The sequence below is a fragment of the Thermobia domestica genome, chromosome 6 (assembly GCF_964235325.1).
Source record: "Thermobia domestica chromosome 6, izTheDome1.hap1.1, whole genome shotgun sequence".
Classification (NCBI taxonomy): Eukaryota; Metazoa; Arthropoda; class Insecta; order Zygentoma; family Lepismatidae; genus Thermobia; species Thermobia domestica.
Window position 1 is genome coordinate 28,191,534 of NC_137459.1, and position 25,633 is coordinate 28,217,166.

General features: G+C 36.8%; 1 protein-coding gene across 6 annotated transcripts in view; it reads right to left on the reverse strand.

The window, feature by feature from the left end:
- Positions 1-25,633, reverse strand: part of LOC145687904 (host cell factor 1-like) — a 148,450-nt gene that overhangs the window by 86,872 nt on the left and 35,945 nt on the right. For 4 of the 6 annotated variants that reach the window (XM_081761448.1, XM_081761450.1, XM_081761447.1 and 1 more), the window contains exons 2-6: positions 17,227-17,375; positions 12,727-12,887; positions 10,508-10,713; positions 6,925-7,116; positions 4,959-5,104 (exon numbers count right to left, since the gene is read on the reverse strand). In XM_081761448.1, the coding sequence (XP_081617574.1) occupies positions 4,959-5,104; positions 6,925-7,116; positions 10,508-10,713; positions 12,727-12,887; positions 17,227-17,375 (854 nt within the window). The remainder of the gene's footprint in view (positions 1-4,958; positions 5,105-6,924; positions 7,117-10,507; positions 10,714-12,726; positions 12,888-17,226; positions 17,376-25,633) is intronic. The other 2 variants (XM_081761449.1, XM_081761452.1) reach the window with 1 other exon arrangement.

Genomic DNA, 25,633 nt, shown 5'->3' on the forward strand with positions numbered 1-25,633 from the left:
TGGTCAATTATCTCAAGACACTGGTAATTGAAAATTAAAGTGATATGATAAAAACCATCTAGGGTCCAAATCCTAACAACCCCCCAAAAATGAAAGAAATCGGTTCAGCCGTATTAGCGTGATGAGCGGACAAAGGATTTTGTGCGTTCTCTTTTATATATATAGATTATTTAGAATTAGCCACCTCTTTGTTACTGTATAAAATTGTCTATTTCTTTCTAGAAATTGAAATATAAGCGAGTGTTAATGGTGCGAAGTGTGTCCCACGAAACGCAGATATGGCTTCACGGATTTTCTTTCCACGATTTTTTCTATTTTCAGATTAGTTCAATATCTCACGATGACAGTGATGATGATACGGATGATAATAGTGACATGAATAAAGTGGGAGAAAACAGGAAAACCCTTATAAAACCTATGCACACTGTGTTTGTCCACCGCAAAGCCCACTTGGTGGGAGCTGGGATCGGACCAAGGACTCTACCCGCCAGAGGTACGCGCTCTACCACTAAGCCACGGCGCCCCTAAAAGTGAGTTTAATAATTTCATCTGTACGATGGAATATGAATGCTTAAATCATATTATACACATGAATATCGATTTAAATGCACATATAAAATACATCCAAATTCTGACCAATAAAATCCATTTTTACCCAATTAAAATAAACTTTTAAAAAACTGAGTTTTGGTTATACTGCTACGAGTATTATTTTATATGTATATATTCCACATTGCACTGAAGACAGGATCATTGCGCAAATGAATTCACTTACTCAAACTGTTTCTGGAGTTCCTCTATATAAAATACTTATTTGTTAGTTGTGAGAAGTTAGCGAAAATGAGTACTCTAGTTAGACACATACCTTTTATGTTTTAAGCTTTTAACACTTCCAACCCATCCAGCTTATGCAAATGTAACGGAGTTGAAAAACTTGTACCATACTACATTATCAGACACAACCATTCTGCTGACTCCTATAGCAAAGCTTCACGTTAATTAAACCGAGGTCCATACATAAATGAATGAACACACTTTTCCACAAACACTACATAAGGAAGGGAAATTAATATCTGCACACATTAAGCCATTCCTGCTACTTATTATGAGATAATATACCAAACAGATAACCAAAATAATGAGATTTGTGAAAGACACATGCTTAAGCTTTTAGCTTTTTGTAACTGGACACTAAGTTACAGAGGATTAAACTAATCCGACAAACGGGATTTTTAAATGGTAAATTGGAAAAAAAAGATCCCTGATAAAAAAAATAAAAAAAAATATGTAACCTTTTTATTTGATTAATTTGTAAATCGATTACACCACTATGTCATGATTACATGTATTAGGTAATGAGCTAATGACGTTTACTCTGATTAACCGAAAATTCTGAAGTTTCATATCATGTAAATTGGAATAACAAACCATTTCCTTTGGATAAAATAAAAATGTACTTTCGTAACTTCGCAAGTTTGTTCACAGTTAACAATAATACAATATAGCATGTCCTTTAAAATATCGGATATGCTAATATTTTGTCATAAAGAGTTTACCAGTAAGAATGTCACAACTTTGGGATCGTGTTCTGGCAACATTGACTAGACTGGCAAGATTAAACTGTCAACTATATGCAGAGTATGTGTTAAACTAATATGGAGCGATACACAATTCAACCAGACGAAGCAAGTTGCCACACAGCTCGTCCGACTGTATTTACTGCACGAAATACAGTCGAACGGTTCCTAGGAAGCGTTGTGTCGAGAAATTGGGTTGAGTTGATTTTAAGTTTAACGTCCCTTTCAGCAGCGAGGCTGTATGAGACGGGACCTACTGATTAACGTGGAAACCGAACCACATGGGCTCCTGCCGGGAATCGAACCCGGGTCTCCCACGCCAAAGACGCGTACGCTAACCGTTTACGTCCAGAAATTGGTGCGAATTGTCCACTCGGATCATGTGATCTCTCTGGGCTCCACTGGATTATTATCTATGGGAAGATTTCAGTCTCAGGTTTCTGAGAATAAGCCACGAACAATTCATGCACTGGAGAGGAACACTGAACGCACCATTGTGAATTCACAGCCCAATATGTGCGCGAATGTGCTGCAAAATTGGATCTTCAGAAGTCATTGCACCCACCAAAGCAGAGGAGGACATTTGAACATTATCTTCAAAACATAGTACAATTGACTGATTTTCGCAATAATAATAATAATAATAATAATAATAATAATAATAATAATAATAATAATAATAATAATAATAATAATAATAATAATATCTCACTTGTAGCTTTCATTCTCCTTTAATTTAAAGTTCTGCCGTTCTCATTTGGTACAGTTTTTATTATCGTTAATGTATAGCCTTCTTTACGAAGAAAACAAAAGTTAAAAACGTATTGAAAAGGTCATATTTTCGCACCCATTGAAAGGAGATGTTATGCTTTGGCTTGAAATAAGATCTAAATTGCCCGAAGGGCACTCACAATTACTTGATTTAATTTTATTTCTGGGAAATATCGAGTTCTCCAAGAAAGGTAAGCGGCCAGGATTTCTCTGAACACGACTATGCAATGGTACAGTCCGCAGCAAAAATCCTGCAACACGAGCATGTGTTTATTGTGAAACTACGCCTAACAGCGCAAGGGATTAACATAACGTCTAAATAGCACGAATCACGCCAGGAGAAACCTCGGCGTCCTCCCCTGCACATTTATTTTGGAGCAAAAGAATTCGTAGTTTTACAATAAACTTACATGCTCATGTTGCTTTTTTTTTTTTTTTTTTTTTTGCTGTCGACTGTACAATTTTACGAGAAAGCTCCCAGCGTCAAGGCACCATTCAGGCTTAACCCTGACTCTTTAAATTCCTATGAAATGGGAATTCAGAAAGTATACTCTCCGAATTTCCTCAAACTGTAAATCACAGAACTTACTGTTTCGACTTTTCACTTGTTTCCTCTGCTATTTAGTGACAAAGTATATGAAGAAGGTTATTTTATGCTATGAAAATATTCAAGGAAACAGAAAAGAATTCGACCAGTCCTACATATTACTGGTACATTTTGGGATCCGCATCTTAAGAGAGACCAATTCTGAAAAAGGCGGTCAAGGTGTCCATCATGTGTGACCTCCCGATTCCTAGGCGACACAACTAACCTTTCACATACGCAGGATCGTGTTGTCGTAGGAAGTTTCTATTAGGCTTACGCCTATTGTCCTACATCCAGTGGTGTCATTCAGGCGGTTCGCCCGAACCGGTTAACATTTTCCAGGTTCCTGGAACCGGTTGTTAAAACTGCGTCTCAATTTCTAGATCCAGTGCTTACAAATCTTGTACATACATTTTCCTTCCCAGCTGTTGAAGAGACAAAGTAAGACATGCTGCAATTGATAATTTTATACAGCATTTCATCAATGGAAATGTAATTCTGCTGATGTGCAGTTAATTTCTGTAACAAATGTTACGATTCATATCAGATAGAAATTCAAATTTTGCATTGCGCGACACAGACCGACATGACATTGGGCCTCCCTAATGTCTGATTAGGAAGTAACCAACCCCCCAAGTTGAGTTGAGTTGATTTTGAGTTTAACGTCCCTTTCAGCATCGAGGCTATATGAGACGGGACGCGATTAACGTGGAATAGGAACCACGTGAGCTCCCGCCGGGAGTCAAACCCGGGTCTCCCACGCCAACGGTGTGGACGCTAACCGCTTAGCCATGAAGGAGCTCGGTAACCCCCAAGTATTCTAAACATAAACTAGACTTGTAGTTTCTTTAATTCTAGGCCTATCTCAACACTTGCTGAGTTTTGCCAACAAAGTGTTAATATAAGCATGCAGCATGCACCACTTTCCCCATTAGTAACGTTATTAGCACAAATAAGACCAATATAATCATTACAGCAACCCGAAAATACAAGACACAAATACAGAATAATTCTTGGAAAATTAATTGTTAGTCTAATTATTGTAAGCAAAAATTACATTTATCATTTTACTTCATTTTTATTTCCAGCAATAAAAATCTAAGCATTTCACCAATGGATATTTTAAAAGATATCTACATATCTGTATTGAAGTTTCAAACTTAAGAATTTAAAGATATTACTGCAGTTCTGTAAGGAACAGGAAAACAATTAAATTACAGTATGTAAACTTCAATGATTTCATGGGCAATGACTTTGGGTCACAGCAATTAATCATCTGAATGAGTTAAAGCAAGCTTATCTACACTCAACTGGATTTTGAATTCTAAAACGTTGTGACAGAAGAAAATATTGATTCACCTAGTGGCGCAGATGAAGTAAATGTATGTCGCATGTATCTTATGTGACATACAGATTACTAGAATGTCATTCTTTAGCACTGTTTTGTTAATATTGCCATGTGTACTTGTGTAACATTATATTATTTTACAAACTTAATTTACTGACACAAAATTTCAATTCAATAAGAAGCCCCATCACGGCGAATTTAAAATACCGCTAACTTTATGGTAATTATATGATATCTTCAAATTGATAAAACGATAATCGGAAAGTGGAACAAGAGCTCGCTAGAAAATATTATTTTACATGAGATACCGTTATTACGACTCACTTATCTGCTTTCGATTTCCAGCCATTTAGAAAATCGGAATTTTCGCGTTTATGAATGGCTGCAAACGAAAAGTTACTAGGTGACTCGTAACAACTGTATCTCATGCAAAATATTATTGTCCAGCGCGCTCTTGTTCCACATTTCGATTCACATAATTACTGTAAAATTAGCGGTATTTTAATTTCGCAGTGATTAGGACTTTTAAAATAATAATAATAATAAAGCGTATTATTTGCAAAAAAATTAAACATAATGTGGGTTGCTCTAATGATCATATAGTGTTAATATTAATACTATACTAATGAAAGAACCGCGAATGACACCACTGCCTACATCTAAAAGGAAGAGATACCTGGTTGTTCCATGCCTTACGATAACCATCTCGACCAGACCAAATGTACAATCTCGAATGAACCGCCACAGCGCAGTGTCCTGCTCTCGCTCTGGGAACAGAATCCTCGAACACGTCCATCGTTAAGGGTTCCCAAGAAAGGTTTTCTGAAAAAAAAGATATAAATCTCAACATTTCTCCTTAACTGTGATCAAATAAAAGTCACATGTGAAAGGCACTAACAAGTATCTTCGCAGAAAAACGCAAACTTCTTTCATTACCAATTCATATTGAACTCAACCTACGAAAACATGAACATGTTCCGTACAAATAAGAAATTAAATCTTAAGTTTTACGTCCCACGGTTATGCCGGTTAGGCTAAAGCTGACGGTAATGATGATAAATGAATGAACTGGCGGAATGAAAAAAGTTGGAGGAAACGGGAGAATCCCGAGAAAGCTCACGCACACTGTGTTTATACATCCACAAGGGTCACTTCACACGAGATGGAATAGAACCAAGGACCCCCATACACCAGAGCTGAACGCTCTAGCACTGAGCCACTGCTGTTCCACTACAAATAAGAATGTCGTTGCAAAATAATGTGCTAAATTGAAATATCTACATTATTAGAGTAGTAAAATGATTTTAGTTATAAACATTCAAACAATCATATCCAAAACATCCACACTTTCTAACGCTCGAAGATCGAGTTTCACAAAAGAACAAATATTTACTCCTTCCGTTTCAGAAGCTGTTAAACCGAGTATAATTAAATCTAATTAAGACCCGCAGTTTTCATATTACGCCTTCCAAGTTGCGTATTTCGTCGCACGTTCTACAAACCAGTTTCAAGTAAAACCGACTCAATCAACTACGTTAATGTTCTGTGACGAAATTTTCTTGATTATTGGGGGTTGTCTTTCTACTCCTGCTCCCAGTTAGAAGCAGACAAAATGTTTTCTCCTAAGGCATGAAATAGAACACAAGAAACCTTCTAGAAATGTTTCAGGTTTCCTACACGCTAGGTAAGTGCTAACATGTAACACTGTGACGTCGATCGAGCTGCAGCTCGCTGCCTTTAGTTGATTATGAACAAGTAAGTATTCCACTATGTAGCCGAAGACAAACTGAGACAATCCCGTAAGAGGGTATGTCACTTTACAATTGAAACCATGAAAGTGTATATATGCATATTTTATATATGTACAAGGATTAGTCGTAAGTCTTGCAACATTCTGGTACAAAACATACCAGTATTTTCTTACAGTACAATGAAAGCAGGTTAAGATTCGAAGTATAGGCTCCTCCTTTTGAAATGTCTGCAGCTACCTTGCTGTCAGTTCCTTGATTCCACCAGGTAACCTCATCGGTTCGCGGAGAGTATTTCCAGTAAGATAGTGCACCATCTCATTACCATAATCTTTTTAGAGAATTCCTCAATGAAAATTTACTCGAACACTAGATAGGTCGAAGAGGGTTTGTCGAGTATCCCCCACGTTCCCAAAATCTAACTTTTCTAGATTTTTTCTTCTGAATGACTGTCTAGAACGTTGTTTATGGACAATAGCCTCGTATACTGTATGACCTACGAGCAGCCATCGGATATTCCTGTGTAGATACTGAACTGGGCACGCTGCACTCTGTAGTTAGTGCAGCAGTTTGGCGGTACTGCAGTGTATTGATGTTAACGGCCAACACTTTAAACACATGAACTAATGTCAGTTTCTCACGTTTTCGTCAATCAATTTCAGTTATTCACAATTAAACAGCGTTACATATTTTTGAGCCACTTTGTATTAATTATATTTTAAGCAAGTAGAAGAACCTTTTTCGTAAAGTCATCTTAACGTTATGGGCAAATGCTGACAAGTACATGCCACAAAGAAAACTATTCAATTCGAACTTTTTTTTTTTTGTTTTGTTTTGTTTTTTTTTTTTTTCTTTCTTTCTTTCTTTAACAAACTTACTTCTGCATATACTTACCTAGATTTAAACACGCAAGCGTGTTTGTACACTTCCACTCCTTTTCGTGGGTTGCTACTTTAACATCATCCATTACAAGAGGTACCCAACCGCCAAATATAAACATTCGATGGCCAATTAATGTAGCACTGTGAAGTGATCGTGGCAATGGAGGAACTCCACTAACAACGGGTTTGCTCCAAGTCATTGAGTCTAAAAGTAAAAACAAAATTTATATTTAATACATAGTTCATTCTGCAACATTCACAGTGAATCTCTATACATAATCGCATATTTAGTACTCACTATGTGCACATACTGATCCTACGCAATTGTAGAATAAAAGAATAAAAAAAACTGCAAATCAGAATCTACAAGTATTAGTGATGTTAAAAGTGTTGATAACTAGCGAATCGTCATTTGAAATATAATTAGAACGTCCAAATCCAATGAGAGTTTTTTTTTTTTTTTTTTTTTTTAATATAGGGAATATTCCATAATCGAAAAGGGGGCGCGGTGGCACAGTGGTAGAGCGTTCACCTCCGGTGCTTGGCGTCCCTGGTTCGATCCCTAACTCGCGCCGTGTGGACTTTGTGGCGAACAAACACCGTGATCGTGGGTTTTCTCGGGGTTCTCCCATTTCCTCCCACTTTCTTCATTCCACCATTTCAATCACCTCCCATCATCACCGTCTCCTTTAGCCTAACCAGCATAACTGTGGGACGTAAAACTTAAAGATTTCATTTTTTTTTTCCATAATCGAAAAATACTTAGACTCTACAAGTTCAAATTTTTTCTAAATTCTACAAACACAGGACCAACAAGGAAATGGTCATCTCTCTCGTAATTATTACCGTATTTACGCGAATGTAAGACACCCTCAAACGTAAGACGCACTCCCAATTTTTGAAGGAACTTTTTTTTTAAAAAAAAAAAAAAAATCCTTGAATGTAAGACGAAAATAAATTGTAAATAAATAATTGGTGAAAATAAAACTGCACCTGCAAATATTCGGGAAAGCAGGTTGCCACTCCCAAACAACTACTCACTCACCCGCGCCGCTCCTCTCTCTTCCAAACCTGTTTGTCTCTAACTTCCTGATTTGCAGCGTTTTAAAACTTCTTTTATTATTATTATTATTATTATTATTATTATTATTATTATTATTATTATTATTTAATCAACTGTCGTGCTTCAAGATGTGTGACTCACTTGTTTGTGCTCTTTACGGTTAGGCTATTCGAGGACGCGTTTCCAATGAGTTATCCCCGGCAGCGAACGTGACCTAGGTGGCTTTGCACAAAGCATCTTTCAAGCAGCTGTTTCTTGCTAAAATTTCCTTGCCTGGCAACAAGTCTTTCGTTTTTTTCCCTCCCTTTAGACATTTTTTAAACAGCAGGCGGTCTACTGTTCCGAAACGCACCAAATACGCTCGAGCCAACATTTTATGCGCGTCTTTATTGCTTTCGCGTTTGCAGCATATTGTGATTAGCCATCCACATTTAAATACATGGTCAGCGTATTCCAAGCGTAGGCATGAGCAATCAAAACTAGTTGCAAACGCTTCAAATAGCCGCCCACTTAAACGGAGGAAGATATCAGAAACAAAATGTGGGAGAGAAAGGAACAATCTCCGCTGTCGTAAATTCACCAAGAATGATCCATCGCTTTCATTTGCCACTAGTTTGCGGGCTAATTTTAAAGGAAGTTTATTTCGAGTAAAATGCACGATTTTAGTTCTGTATTCTGTTCGTACACACAAAATACACATTCTTTACAGAATCGTGACTAACAGGATTAGCAATTTTTAGCAGGACTTCATCTAATCTGGCCTAAATTTGCATAACTCAAATCTTAAGACGCAGCTTGATTTTGGAGGCAAAGAAATAGATAAAAAAAAAAAGAGAGTGCGTCTTAGAATCGCGTAAATACGACAGATTTAGAAAAATCGTAGTCTAAGAACACAGGTATATGAGTCTAAGAACATAGGTCTCAGGTATACGATTTTCTTCTAAGTTAATCGTAACTCCAACGGAAATTCAAGGACGTTGGGAGTCGAAGTGAAAGGATAAAGAAATGAAATATATACACAGAGTAATGTGTATTTCACTTTTATATGTAACAGAACAGGTTTACTGCCAAGGGTGACATAGTGAGAACATTTATTAATATTTTAAAAATAATGCATAAATTTGTTCTTACATTACGTGTTCTAAGCCCGTAAAATTCGAACTATCGCAGCTACCATTAAAGTGTGAAATCCACTTTGAGTATTGAGACGACATGGAGTAAATATACAATTCACGAGGCAGATATATGGGTACCACGGCTAAGACGGTATACAAAACAAGTGTTATGGTGTCATGAAAAAGACGAGTTGAAACTCATTCCAATCTGTTAAGGGAATCATAGGAAAGCAAATCAAGCAGTTATGTTGAATGTGACATACTATGATACAACTATGAAACAGATTCCTTTTGGCTACATGGGCAGCGTTCTCGCCTCTGGTACGGGACGCTCGAGTTCTATCCTCGAGAGTGTATCTGGTTCGGATTCCATGTTAAGATAAATCACTCCATATAGTGCAAATGATGAGAAAGGATGTTAAAACTTTGATCATACAAGGAATTCTGAAAGAAGCTATTTAATTTGCTGTTAAAACTAAGGACACTTACTTTTGAGGTAAAATTATTTTTAAGAAGAGCTAGAAGTCATATAGTATTAAATCTGGTGAGTAAGGCGGATGTGGACAGAAATATTTTTTCGGCCCAAAACTCACGAACTAAAAGCAAGGTGTGGCACGGCGCGTTTTCGTGGTGAAGAAGGAAAGCCATTTGCCCATTTAATTGGCGATTAAAATGCTTTTCACAGACATACGAGATGTTTACCTAGTTCTTCGGAAAGCTCTTGAAGAGTCATTCGCCTAATTGAATAAATCATTTGTGCCACTTTTTGCACGTTTTCATCTGTTTTTGACGTCGAAGGGCGTCCCGATCGTTGCTCGTTTTCAACCGACTCATTGCCGCTTTTGTATCGCTCATGCCACTTGTGAATAATGTTCAATGCCACCGCTTCATTGCCATACACTCATTTTGACATTTCGTGAGCTTCTTTGACACTTGTTTGCAGCTTAGAACAAACCATGTTGGCACGCAACAGACACTCTTAATGCGTCCTCACTGTTCTGCCTCTGGAAACCAACTAACATGTCACAATTCTCATGTTCAAAGTCGACACTAACTATACAAAAGGTTCAGGCTACCGGGCTTACTAGTTGGATACAACATCGATAGATGGCACTGTGCAACTAGATTCACCGTACTTTTTGATCATACCTTGTATTAGAACAATTAATCAAATAACGAATTTTGTTTGAATTATGAATATTAGAAGAATCTATTATTCGAATATTTGAATAATGAATTATTTGGATTTTAACAACTAATCTGTGCCATTCAATGCAAGTCTATTTGTATACTTTTATTATCCATACTTGCTATTTCTTAATGTTATCCAAATGACATTTTAACACATCTAAGGGAGATGACTACAGTCTATATTAGCAATTTTTACTATTATTACCACTAGCAGCAATCAAACTCACCTATATCCAAGAACCACAGGTCACCTAATCTGCTTCCACTCATGCCTCCATATATCACGAGTTTTCCTTTCCCTGCTTCTTTATCAACATAAGCAACTCCTGTGTGCGATTCTCTAGGGGGAGGAGGCTGACCATAAGTCGTAGGCACTTCCCATGCTACTGTAGAATTCGAGCGGAGTTCCAAAATGTACAAATCGTTTAGATACCTGAAATAAAAAATTAAAAATAAATAAAATAAAATAAACGCGTGATAAGTACACAGAAAATGCTGTCATACTTACATACAACACAGGTATGGAAGCCATTTGTATCTCGCTAGCAACAATTCATCCCATTATTTCATGAAATTTGGATGATTCATAGTTTGAATTTGCAGATGAGATCGATACGTGATGTTTATTCTATTCTGTCAACGCCAATCAAGATTGTTCCTACGAAATATTTATATTTCAAGTTAATATAATGGTTTTACCTAAAGCAAATAGTGCATGTCGCACTATTTTCATTTATATAAATATGCGCTTTGTACAAAATATGAAAAATTAACGTTCAATATAATAATACATACAATAGAGGTACAGCGGGGGACACTTCTAAATGGTACACCTTAGCCGTAAATCTCCATATGGCTGTACCATTTAGAAGTGTCGCCCGCTGTACAAACAATCGTGGTCCATCCTTGAAGTCAAATATGATAAAACTGCAACGGATAATCATTCCGTCTGCCTTTCTCCACATAAAAACGTGAAGGAAAAAAATAAAAGCGTAAGAACACTTGACTTCTTGCTACTGAAGCTTAATACTTTTTTTATTATTATTATGAAATATGACGTTTCTCTATACTGCCATAACTAACTTTACAAGCAAATGCAAGACAGCTTACAAAGCTGGACTTTTGTAGATCACGGTAACATTGTTCTCTAACTTCTGCAAACTTTAAAAAAAATATTCAAAGCTAGAATGATATACTATATTTAAGTCTTTATTTTATTTTTAAATTTCCAAGTCATGAGAATTACGAATGGCATTGGTAATGTTAGTAGTCTTTAACATCCCTCTAATACAATAACAGACAAACGTAAAGATTCATGAAATACTCTCACAAATTATAACTTTTAGCTTGCCTCAAAATCAACGATCCACATTAAGTGGATGTTTACATTTATAAAAACATCACGGCAAAGTCGCCCTTAATTGACTACACTTACAAAACACTTAACTACATATTTCACGTATAACCTTAATTCTTACAGTAACCATATCTAATTATTATCAACTTGTTATATTCATGTTATTATACGTAACTGATACCATAATTGCAGCATTTAGAATCACCAGTTAAAGCAGAAATCTGTTCATCATCTTCTGTTATTTCAACGTTGTAGGTCCTTGTCGTCAGGACTTGGCATTAGTGAGCTGAGTCTCATTTTACTTTAGACAGATCACCTACAGTTTTCCGTCATACTACTGAAAAATTTCTAAAAAACATATTCTGAAAAACTGTTGTACTCGTGGTATTTTTGTTAATACAGGGGTCAATAGTACTGAAATGAACACCAGTCGAAAAATAAAGAAATAGTTTTCAGCGTTACTTAAGTTAACAAAAGAAACAACTATAGCTCTTTAATCTATGAATGCCATTATGAAAACATATAATTGACGTCATGAATTTGAACTTCGGATATTCTATAATATAAGGCTCTGGAGAGCCACCCAAACAAGCTAGCTTGGATAGAGGTGTACACGCCTCTACTCACCCCACTACTACTATTGAGTCACAGAGCAGACCGCCACACTTAACCACTGAAAACTATAAATGATATATGTATTACAACAAATTGGCAACATTGTTGCACAAAATCTTTTAGCTGCTCAAGTTAAGAGATAAAAACGGGCACTGTATACGTGCAACCAAACCTACTATTTTTATTATAATTCTTCATCTTTCATACCAGTGCCACTTGTTGTAGCAGAACGCGCCTACGTAAGCAAAATGCACGAACGATATCTGCCAGGAATAGCTAAGGACTATTCTGTGTGAAAATCACTTAATTCGAAAAACATGCAGCCGATGTAGAGTTAATGGCAGTACTGATCGAGTAGATGGTCCCTTCCCTAATCACATCATAATTTCGATAAGCAAACTTACAAACTGACTCCCAGACATACAGCGCGGCAACATGAATATTAAAATATAGTATTTTCTAAATTTTCCTTACCTCGGTATATTATTCTTTGGATCATCACTATCATTGGCTAATCCACCAAACAGAAACACTCGATTTCCAATTAATGTGAAACTATGTCCCAATCGTGGGCAAGGAGGCGAGCCATGTTTTGGCGGTTTCGGTTTCAACCTTTTCCATTCCCATCTGCTAGCCTGCAATAAAACAAAAACATGAACTGCTTTGTACACTTTACTACACTGTACGCTTATATCTATTTTATTTTACTATTAACAGGTGGAAAAATATCAGGTTTATAGACAGAACTTGTGTCCGTGGTTGTCTTATTTACTCATATTAAAACAAATGTGAAACGACGGTAAAAAACAAAAATAAACCTTTATATAGTAATACTTCGTGTATCCGAGGTAAAACTACTGCTTAACCCTTCGTAAATGTGGCACGATCTCAAGATTCCGGGTGGTGTTCATTTGTTGTTTATTATTATTTTCGGAAACGAATCTGGAAAATACTACGGGGTGCACTGAATGTGTGAGCAAAATTTCACTCTCCTAGGCACAAAAGTAAGCCCGCCCAAAAATTATAAAAAATAGGCCTAACAAAAAATATTTTTTGTAAGTTATGCAGTGGCGAAGGGTGATAGTTTCAAGAGGGTAGGCCCAATGTTAATAATGATAATACCTGCATTACTTATATCATCATCTATATAAATTCGAAATGTCAGTTTTTCTTATCATTAATATGTATATTAGTTTCTTCTTGAAAGTTGTATCCTTGGCTAATATCCTTCAGAGTTCATTACTGTAGCGATTGAAGCTAACGCACTAAGTCTGTCGTTACTCATTATATTTCTCCGGAATGTTTTAATTTTCTTCACGGCACCCATGCGCTTATCTCACATGGTGTTGTAGTAACTGCAATACTTAATCACACATGTAACAAGCGAACACATCCTAGGTATACTTCTTTCAGGCCGTTTGATGAGATGTATTGAAGTAAATTAGCAGGTCTAAGATACTGATTTTCGTAGTAAAAGATGACTGTCAATTTATTCCGCAGTTGATTACCGTCGAAAGTGGGATACAGTTTAAAAATATTCTCTAGTTTTTTTTCCCTAAGAAACTTACTATTGTAATCCTGAAACTGTTCAGTCAAGTAGTTCTACCGATTCCAAAAAGGATAAAGGAAATTCACGTAGGCTAGGTGAGTTATAGTTTATCTTAATTCGCCGTAATGCAATTTGTTTCAATTGGACTTGATCGAGTTCGGAAGATCGACTATCACATCTGCGCTTCACAAGAAACATATGCTAGTTCGTCTACTTGTACTGAAACAAACTTTGCTTTAAAATTACGTCTTTAAGCATTCAATCAAGTTATTTTGCATGTCACTTGAATCTTCTTATAAACAGAATCAGATTTAAATATTTTTTCATACGCTGTTCTTTATATGTCAGCAACTCCCAAAGTTTATTGTACCAATGCATGCGCAGAACTCTCTTGCCTCTGTTCTATTTTCAACAGAGGCGTTGATCTTCGTTCCTTAATAACACATTAATTTTCAAAAGACCACTGACACAGATAATTGATTGATTGATTTTGAGTTTTACGTCCCGTTCAGCAGCGAGGTTATATGAGACGTGGATCTACTGATTAACGTGGAATCCGAACCACATGAGCTCCCGCCGGGAATCGAACCCGGGTCTCCCGAGCTAAAGGCGCGTACGCTAACCGCTTGGCCACGAAGGAACTCTGACACACAATTCTTTAATAGGATGTATTTGTATATTATGCACTGGCATTTTTCTCTTTCACTTTTGCAAATGTAAGAAAAATGTCACAATCTCAAAAACACACACTTGCCTCAATTTTAATGAACACAATGAGTGATTTCGTATGCGTTTGCGTAAAAGGGGAATTAGTTTGTAATAATGGGCTTGCTCCAAGACAAACACCAGTAACACCTTTGCTTGCTCCAGCATTTGCGTTGCGTTGAAGTCCACAAAATTAAGCAAAGTTGGTACGGAATTGGTTCCACGTTCTCTTGCTCTATTTGTTTGACATATCGAATCGAAATCGAAGGTCTCGAGAGAAACGCTTTATATACAAACGAAAGTCGATAAGCGCTGAGGCCGGTCTCATTCGCAGGTTATTAACAACACGTTCTCTCGCGGGGTTATCTGAGTAGCTTGGCGGTAGCTCTACTGCCGCTTTAGACACTGTTCGATGAGCCTCCCAGCAGTGGTGCTAACCACGATTTCTTTATCGAACAATAAAATATTTTTTTTCAACTTAGAAAATTATCACACATTCTGTGAAAAAAAAAAAAGGATTAATTATAAATTATAATTTCTGAAAGTAAGTGTGTAGGCCGGGACTCTTATCACCCTTCGCCACTGAACTTATGACGTCATCACCCCTTATGTCTCTACGCAGAAAGGCGTGAATCCACACGTAACGTGTTCTTCAATGCTTCCATGCTTGAAGAGAGCTAGCTTTATTGGTTGTTTCTTAATGAAGACACTTCCCAATATACTAAAAATCAGGGTTGGCTGGTTTAAACCAGCTGTTTTTTTTTTTTTTCACCGAAAAAAAAAGTTTTAACGAAAAAAACGAAAAATGTTAGTTAAATCTTGATGAACACACATTTGTGGGTTATCACGTTTCCCTCCCGCATATTATTCGTATTATATTCAGACCTAAATTCCCCATTCATTACTCAAAGAGATTACCACAAAAGCAACTTTAAAAAAAAAAATTATTAATGTTCCTTTTTAATCTTTTTTTTAAATAGTTTGTCATTATTGTTTTGCAAGTGCAGTCAAAGAAAAATTCTAAATATCGTTTCGTTTTAATAATGTTTACTATTGATAAAATAAATCGAAATGTAGTACTTTTCGGGAGGCGGGGTCATACAAACCCCACGAGAGAAATTTATTGAAATCAGAAGTATCTTTGGTGTCTATTTATGTATAAATGGGTCAGAGCCAAAGTGGGCTCAAAAAAATCGTATCTTTATTCCTTTTCTTACTGATATGCAAATTAAGTCGTCGTATTTCTTTAACTTGGACTAATGAAAGTCGTAGTTAACTAACTTGTACTAAATTAGTTCTTTTGTACTCGGCAGTACTTTGAAATTGTCCATGTAATTTTGTATAATGGTTTAACTTGTGCAATTGTTTTGGTTTTTGTCCTTCTGAAATGACTCTTGACAATTATATTAAGAAGTATGTAGATCAGTACAACCTATTTTTATCAGGAGTCCTTCGTGAGTGAGTCGGCAGACTCATCGCATTTGTGGCGAATAAGTTCCGGTTTCGAGTCCAAATGGAGGATAATTTCTCTCGGATGTAAGAAGAAAAGCGGTGTGGATTCTGTCTTAATCTTATGTGACCCCTTCCAACATAACCTGGGAGATGCATAATAACACCACGGCGAAACAAACTTATTTCTGTTCATTTGTAATATAAATACATAGAGCAAATTATTTAAACAAAAAAAAAAAAAAAAAAACGTGGTTTAAACAAAAACAAAAAAATGGTTTTAAACAAAAAAGTTTTTTGTTTTTTTCCAATAAAAACCATGGTTTTTGCCAACCCTGCTAAAAATAATACATATCATTTATCTGAACAAAAACACCAGAGGTGCAAAAAGTGCAGCCAAGTTCGTCAGCCTCAAACAGTGTTGAGATGAGAATGGATGAGCCAAGTTCCTTGGCCACTGCATGTGAAACGAACATTGGAAGTTGGCGCGAGGTGTCTAACATATTCGAATACACCAAGTTCCTAGTTTCACGTCCGCAACATTTCAGCCCTAAGCTTAGTGGTACTCCCAAACCCACCATACTCACAAACATTATCAGGCTCGTCAGCATTTTCCTTGACACTTCATGGAGGATTAGAAGTTACCCTTGTCTGAGTTTCGAACCACCAATCTTACTGCAGTATATATTATACAGGTATATATATATATATATATGGTCCTTTATGAAGTTTCACGTCTATCCTATTGGAAAATACTTAATCAATGACGAGTGAGTGAATGAACCGGTCTCTGTTAAGGACAGTTTTTTGCTCATAAAAAAAATCCATAGCACATTCCTCAAATTTCGGACTTTTTCTTTTTATACTCAAGTCATTATAATGTACATTTGTGCAGAGTTTCATGTCTCTATCTCATTGGGAGGTACCTAATCAATTTGATGAGTGAGTCAGTGAATCAGTGAGCCTGAAAACTGCATATTTAATAAGTCCCGTACTCGAATGTGAGATTTTTTTTTAATAGAGCCTCGAAATCGGCGATTTTACCCAAAGCTCTTGTTTGTGTAGAACATGCTTACGACAGTGCAGGCCAGTTTTCATTTCCGACGAATTTTCTTCGCGAAACTTGGCTGCCACGCACTGCCGTGCATGTTGAAACGGTTAATGGTACATTCTAAATTTCTATCTACTGCAATGACAGTAAGTATATTCACGATTTCCATTCCTTCAAAACAACAATTTCATTGCAGATATTATTTTGTAAACCAACTTACTTGTAGTTCGTATAACTCGTTTGAATATTTCCCATATTCAACCATTCCACCGAAGACCAAAATCCTCGTTCCATCTACTACAAACCCATAGGCAGCACATCCTGGTGGAATGTCGCCCTTCACAGAAGGAATAAACCACGTATTATTTGCTGAAAAGAAATAAGAATCCGATGTAATGACATTCCATATAACCAATTACATCCTTTAAACCTATTTACAACACAAATACTTTAAATTCTCTAAAATTTTACATGAAATACTTGAGAAACTTAAGACTGTTTTACTTTGCTCCTTCCGATGTGTGTGTTGTCTCTCAACAAGTGTGGAAGTACTACTCCAATTTGAACAATTTTGTTATTCAATTCTAAAATTAACATGTCCGAATTCGAAACGAATAATTATCGAAACAGCAAATAAACAGTAATTTAATTGACCTGACTGAAGTGTTATATTCACTGGCGAGTACAGGATTTTAAGCATGGCAACTGATTCAAATTCATGCAATGTCTGCGTCAATGAATGCCGAAATGTAACAGATTTAGAAACAAAACTCATTCCACGTCACTATATGGGTATTCCTATATTTTTCTTCCAAAGCTGGAAAACAACACCTTTCAGCAATCCTCAAGCATCTATAATAATAATAATAATAATAATAATAATAATAATAATAATAATAATAATAATATAAACTTCTGTGAAATGCAGTAATCTCCGTAACTCTCGGTATAGTTTCAAGGCCAGTGTGAACCCTAATATACGAGGAAGGATTAAGAACTAAGGTTCGAAGGCCAATACTTCTGGAATTTCGTCTGTTATAGACGACTAAGGAGTATGCGATAAATGTAATACATGGAGTTGGCACGTGGGTAGAGTTTCAACCATCTGCTACCTATGGTGCTAGTTATAGGTAAAAACAAATAGCGACTCGTTTGGAAAACTAGTCTCGTGAAGAAGTCCGCTCGGTTATTGGATTTTTGTGGGCAAAATATGAAACAGCGGTTGGAATTCATCGGCAGCTGTTAAAAGTTTACGGGAGACTAATGTCTCATCAGCATGTCGCAGAGTAGTGCCGAATATTTTAGTAATAACATCAGCATAACATGGTTTAAGAACTTGGAGCAGAAAGTTTAGTGCCTTTCATTATTTTTTTCTTCACAAAACACTTCTAAGAATATTCAATTTACGTAGTGTAAGTTTTTCAGGATCAAACATGAAAAAAGGATGTACAGTTCCGCACAAAATGAATTTAAGAACAAAAGTAGGGATTCATGGATGAAATATTAAGATGATACTAGAAGATCTAGTCCAGATGGTACAAACTAAAAGGAGATGGTGGGTATACTTCCCACGTTCAAATAGTTTCCAACCGACTTTCTTTGAACTCAAGCACAAAATTTACCCTAATCGCACTTGTAAAAAAACACTCCAAACAAGCTATAAATGGCATGAGTATGGTATCAACAGGACGAATTTTTCTTATCGTTAAATTTATATGAAAATGGAGATGCTAATACGTATTCATAGTAACAGAATCATTGCCATAAAAAACAATAAGACACACACTGAAGTAGTCATTTTAAAGTAATCCAACATAATAGATATCAAAATATGAAGAAACAAAGGTCGAAGAACGTCTTAAAAATTTGTACATCGCTTTCTTTGCCAACAGGTCATTCGGAAGATCACTCTTAACTACGTACAACGACTTGTTGGAATATCCTCTCATATAACGAAGGAACAGGTGAGTTATTTCAATGGTGTTCTGATTCCTTTGAAGCTGCCTGAGGATGATTTGACCGTGTCGACTTTAAGTGATGGCACCCGCGGTACATCCCGAACCTGCTATACCTAGGTAAACTGTGTTCAAGAAACGTATGATAGATACTACCCTTATCACGTAAACCATCCCGAGTGGTCATATAATCAGCTATTTGGGTTAGCTGGTTGTACACATTCAAAATATCTATCTAGAACAGTGGTTCCCACCCTGTATCGCGCAGTCCCACGAGATGTGTCGCGAAATTTTAGAATTCCAAAAGCTAAGGAGGCCAGATTGCCTGCGCAGTGATACGGGGATGGGCATTATCCTGCTGAGGGTGAAGTTCTGCGGTGTCCACGTAAGGTCGGAGGACAGGTTAACGTAAGGACGTCACGATATGACGCATTAGTCATATTCCCCTAAATTAAGGCTAGAGCTCAGCCCGATTTTTAACTTATAACTAGGGACATGAGTTTTTCGCACTAAGAATTTGAAAATTTCGCATTTCGTTTTCCATATTTCGCATTTTGTTGCGTTTTCCAAATAAAGTTTCGCATCTTGTAGCTCTCGTGGAAAAGATTTTCCATGACATTATTTACAATTGTTCCTTTTATTTATAGATCATTACAGAAATAAATCATTAATAACCTAAAAACAAAATACACTGAATTTTTCACTTGACATTGTAAATTTCACTTACAGATGTTTTTTCACAAAATAAAACAAGGAAAATCAATAATTAAACTTACTACGAGTAGGAAAGTTTTGCTGTCTTCTGAAAAAATATAGGCCCAAGTTACATTTAAGCATTAAACATAAGCATGTTATATGTTTCCACATTTTCCTCCTTCACTGTTGTACATTTATAACTTATCAGTCCATATTTGAAAAAAACTCTCAGAATTGGCACTGCGTGTTGGAAGTCACACATATGTAACTGCATTTACAACAAACTTCAAACAATTATCACTTCTAAATTCCCCATCCAGCTTCGATGGTGATAGCTAACGCGCAGCAAATTCTTTATAGCCGTAACGAAATCACCCAAATTCAGCGTTTATACCACGTTATACCGTTCCGTGAGCGGAAAACTAGCGTTTCTAAATTAATGAAAACGTATTTTTAAAATTTCGCGTTATCTCGCGTAGTTAGAAATTTCGCGCAACGGAAACCATTGAAAATACAAATAGAATATCATTAAAAAGTCAAGAAAGTGGAAATTACTTGATTCTGACGCATTTAGTTTTATCGCGCATTGCGAAAAACTCGTGCCTCTACTTATAACCCACTTCACTACAAAAAAACAAGAAGTGCAAACGCACGGTCGCTTTTTCCGCTCATTCCGATTAGCATTGTGACGAGAGAACCTCAGAATAGTGTACGAAGAATGCGTGAACGTAGAACTACTTCAATTTTAGTGTTCATACACTCACACGGAAGGCCACAGTGGCCGGTCGACTTCACTGGCGGTCACTGATCAGTTACGGCGACCCGAACGATCCTTCTCTGCAAGCGCTCCCCGATGAATAGCGGGGCATACCTGCCGTGAGGAACCTTCTTCCTTCAATTTCGTACATTACCGATCAACCTTTGGCACATGACCCACAGCACAGGCAATTCTAGAGAATAACTAAGCGGTCTCTCACTGCCTCATAACAGGTTACACTCAAAGCCAAGTAAATGCACAACAGGAGATTGCGGGGTACTACTGACATTGCAAACGCCAACTTGTTCCACACAGATAGATATTGTGTTGTCTGACGACCTTCAAAACTAATAGTAGCATATTCTCTACACAAACACATTATATGGTGTGAATTCTGTTCGAATCGGATTATGTATACAGGGTAGTTTTGTATGCATTTTTTCAGTATATACAGGGTAGTGATGGGCACTACAATACTTTTTCCTATCGAATGATCATTCGATAGTTGTTTAAAACTATAGATAGTTTTAATTCGATTGTAAGATAGCTTTTTTTATTATTATTATTCTATCAAATATTGTGTTCCTACGTGCTTCTCTGCTACCTAAACGTTTTCGATAGTCTGACTGACAAGTATATACTGGACTAGACTCCCTGGAGTCTCTAGGGAGAGGTCCGCCGATTAACAAGGCAGATGAGAAGGGAAAAGCGTTGTTTACATGTAGAAGCAGAAGCACGCTACCGCGTCGCTCGAATGAAAGGTCCGCGGCAAAAGTAATTCGTTTCTCCTTTGTAATGTTTATGACAGATTTTTCCCTCAGCTAGTATTCAACTGAATCTCTTGGTTCTTTATTTTATGATGCTCATGCTATTATATCAAAACACATGATTGATTGCAGTAAAAATGGTACGAAAAAAAAAAAAACATTTCGAGAATGCAAAATTGCTTGGCGATTGTTTCCTTCTCTGAAGTGTCTCTTTACTTAGAGTACAAGAACATACTAAATTCTACAAAATAGTAATAATAATGTTTTCCATCTTGTAATGTTTTAAAAGACGCTTCGGAACTTCTGGTGACACGATAACGTTGTAAAATGAATATACGTATGCAGTCACTTCTTTCCATCAATTCTCCATTGCCTGAAATTAATTCGATCATTTTTTTAACAGTCTACTATCGGTTGAAATTCATTCGGTAGCGCAAAACTAGTAGTGATACTAAGCCTTCTTCAGGGTCTCATAACAATACGCCAAACATTTCGTCAGGCTGAAATTCACTCGCTGCTGTTCAAAAACATTCATTCACGTGGCTCGTTGTATTAGGCCCAGAAGAGGGCGTAATAACACTGCTGGTTTCTCCCTTTCAACATACAGCAAGGGGGCAGGGCTGCTGAAACGGTAAACTATCAACAGTTTGGTCTGGAGAACGAAAGCAGTCTGCCAGCGCGTATTTGCCTCTACAAAGAAAAAAAAAATCATTTGATAGTCTGCCGGACCTATCAAATACATTCGATAGTATAAAACTATCGAATAATTCGATAGTTCTCATCACTAATACAGGGTGTCCAGTAACTAAATACACAAACTTCAGGTGCAAATTTCTGAGGCTAACAGGAGTGAAAAGCTATCAGCACAGGTGTTTAAAAGCCTATTGAAAGAAGATATTCAAGAAAACTGACAAAACAACAACAATAATAATAATAATTCCCGAAGCAAAAAAATTTAATGAAATACATGAAGCAAAATGTTAGTTATGGTTAAAAAATGTTGTCCATTAATTCGAATGCACGCTTCGGAATGCCTTTCTTTGGACACACGTACATTATCGATCTCAGGGGTTTGACGAATGACGTTGCAACTATCAATGATCAGCTGACTTAAGGACGTTGACATTAGGAATGGGTTCTTTCACTAGTTGCTTAAGATGTCGCCCAAGATAAAAACCCAACAGAACAAGTCGGGTGAACATGGGGGTCATGCTAGTCTGACCGATCTATCATCTGGGGTAATGTAAGTCAAGGAAATACCTGACTGCACGAGAGTAATGAGGTAGAGCACAATTGTGCATGAAGTACATGTTGGCTCTTATTGCAACGTTGTCCTCCGTTAACATAGGCGGTTCTTCCACAACGAAGACAGGAATGTCACTGTAGCGGTTATAATAATAGTACCAGGAGGTGGTTTTCAACGATGCTACACCATATATTCAGAGAAAACTGCAGCTGATGACTGCTTCCAACCATGACAGAGATTGCTGACAACCTTGTAGTGTTGTCAATGCTGGAAGTTCCTTCTCTTGCGAATGGTGCTTCGTCGGTAAAGAGAAGTCGATATACAAAATATGGAAGGGCTCGTAGCTGAAGGAATATTCTGCATCATTCAATGTTCTCCACGCTGATAAGAACATGATAAATGTTTGTGGTAGTGCAATGGATTCCTCCAAATATGTACAATGTGTAGTAATTCATTTTTTGTTGACGAAAGGTGTTAGTGCTAGCGAAATTTACCGTCGAATGAACGGTGTTCTCGAAAACTGTCTTACGATGGTGTCGTGAATTTCATCATAGACCTGTCAGTACAGCAGACATGTCACGCCACAATCTCTCACAAGTAGCTGTCACTGAAGAATCAATTGCAGCACTGAATAACCCTGTGATTCAGAATCGACGAATAACAAACCCGGGAGAAAGCAGAGAACGTGTCGATTAGAAAGGGATCTGTTCACACTATTAATTATCATTTGCAGTACAGCAAATGTGCACAGTGCAATGATGGCACACATCGACTAGTGCTACAATGGGACAACTGCTTAAATCGGTACGGTGATTATGTGTATAGACATTGTGTGTGCTTGATATTCCACCCTATATACCACTCTTCCTAACTGTAATGTACATATGCAGTGAATAAACGTTTGAAAAAATTAACCAGTTCCATCCACTTTCTACTGTATATATCTAATATGATTGATTTTTGTAAAGAAGAAACATTTTACACTGCAGATGTCTTAATGCTTTCTAAAATATTGTTAAATGTAAAAAGCTGTGTATATATATATGACAATTAGTAGTCATTCAATACCAACTGATTTAATGTACAGCTATCACTCGTATTACACGATTAATTCGTTAGTACGTGTAGCAGGAAAACGCGTAAAATTGACATGAATAAGGGTAGGCGTAGTATGAAAGGCGAAAAAATAACTAAACTTGAATATTTCCAGCGATACCTTATTAAAGCAAACTAAAGAATTTTCAATCTCCTGGCAAACTTTGCATTTCTTTCGATATTTAGATCTCTTGATAGTCATTTTTTTTTTAATTCTAAATCGCATTACGCATTTGTAACGAGGGATACCTGTACTCGTTTACTCTCACGAAATTTAATTAAGTACAACTTTTCATTTTTGTTTTCTTCACAAACTTCTGTACACGAAAGAAATTTCATGTGAAAGCAGTGCATCTGAAAACAATCATATGACTGACGTCACTCGTAAACAAGAAATCTGTTCGCGATCTTATCTGTAGGCTACAGATATATCACAGCTACGTAGCACTGTTCATTACCTGTTTCGAAGAAAATGCAATTTATCGAATGATCAACGTACAGTTAGCGACAAAAGTTCATTTCGTTTGATAAAACTTATTTTGGGAATAATTGTGGTATAACAAACATACAACTGTAGTACGGGTGGAACGTACAGAAAAGCGCGCTAGCCAACAAACCAACGGGGAAGGTACATTTTCTATTATTTTACGCTGGTTCTTAGAGATGACGTTGGACTTCTTTTCTGTTATATGATGAAGCTCCAAACATTGAGTTAGATTAAAGAACACCTGCTGCATTCTTTTCCTTTAAATTCTTCGAAACCAAAGAAAAATAACAATTTTGAAGTACAGTACCGCCCAGATTATCCGAGGATCCGGGTGGCAAGGGCACAGTGGATAGCGAAAATCGCAGATAACCCTAAAGAAAGCCTTAAAATGAGGTGTAACTTACTACTACGCAAATGACTTCCCAATTCCTGTTTTTCATACCTTACACAACAATAGGCTTCTGCTTATCAGAATAGACTTGCACTTCGAAACGTGGACTATTATTCGAAATACTGATTTTTACAGTGCAATTTATTTTATTTTATTTATTTACTTTTTGTTTTAGAACATACAGTACTTGTTTGCATGCGGAGTATCTATCAGTCTGCAGCGACTACTTATGAAAAATAATTGAGTGCGACTGTAGCAGAATTAAAAAATTTTTTCGCGGCACTCGCGGATAATCGGGACTTTACTGTACTTACAAGGTGTCTTCCAGTATATTCTTGAAGATGCTACTCATTGTTGGGTAGTTCGTCACGTAACACAGACGTATTATAGCATTATAATTGATTTGGATAAGATTATGAGTGAAGTTGATTTTGAGTTTAACGTCCCTTTCAGCAGCGAGGCTATATGAGACGGGACCTACTGATTAACGTAGAATATGAGCCACGAGTTCCCGCCGGGAATCGAACCCGAGTCTCCCACGCCAAAGGCGCGTACGCTAACCGCGTAGTCACGAAGGAGCTCCTTCCATAAAAGATTTCTTCTGACAATGAGCAGCATCTTGACAACAATCGGGATTAACTAATTAACATTAGACAGAAGAATCATTGCATAGTATGTACGATTTGTTTAAAACAAACACACACACACAAAGGGGTAGACTAAATTCATACTTTTAGTATTATCATCTTGATCGTATGTATAAATAAGCAGAAAAAAATAATTTACGCGTGCTGGGAAATTGGCACTCGTTGATTAAAAAAAAAAAAAAAACTCACGACCTTACTTTAAGTTTCACAGTGCTTTATGCACTAAATTAGGCAATTATTAATGGAAATTAGTAGAATAAAGAAACAGGAAGAGTCACAGGATCCTTGAAGAGATCAATGGGCTCGACATTGACCGCAACAGAAGCTGCCAGAGTCTGAGATAGAATCTGCCTGGAGTTCTCCTCTCCCGCTAGAAGTCAGGCGTTCCGTGCAGTACGGGAGGACTGCATAGAAGTTAGTGCAATCTGGAAGTTAGGAAATTACATTTCAGGTATTCGAAATAATAAAATCATTCAGTTTTACGCCCCACGATTATGCAGTGTAGGCAAAAGAAGACTGAAAATGAATGAAATGAAGAAAGTGGGAAGAAACAGGAGAATCCTGAGAAAACCGGCGCACACAGTGC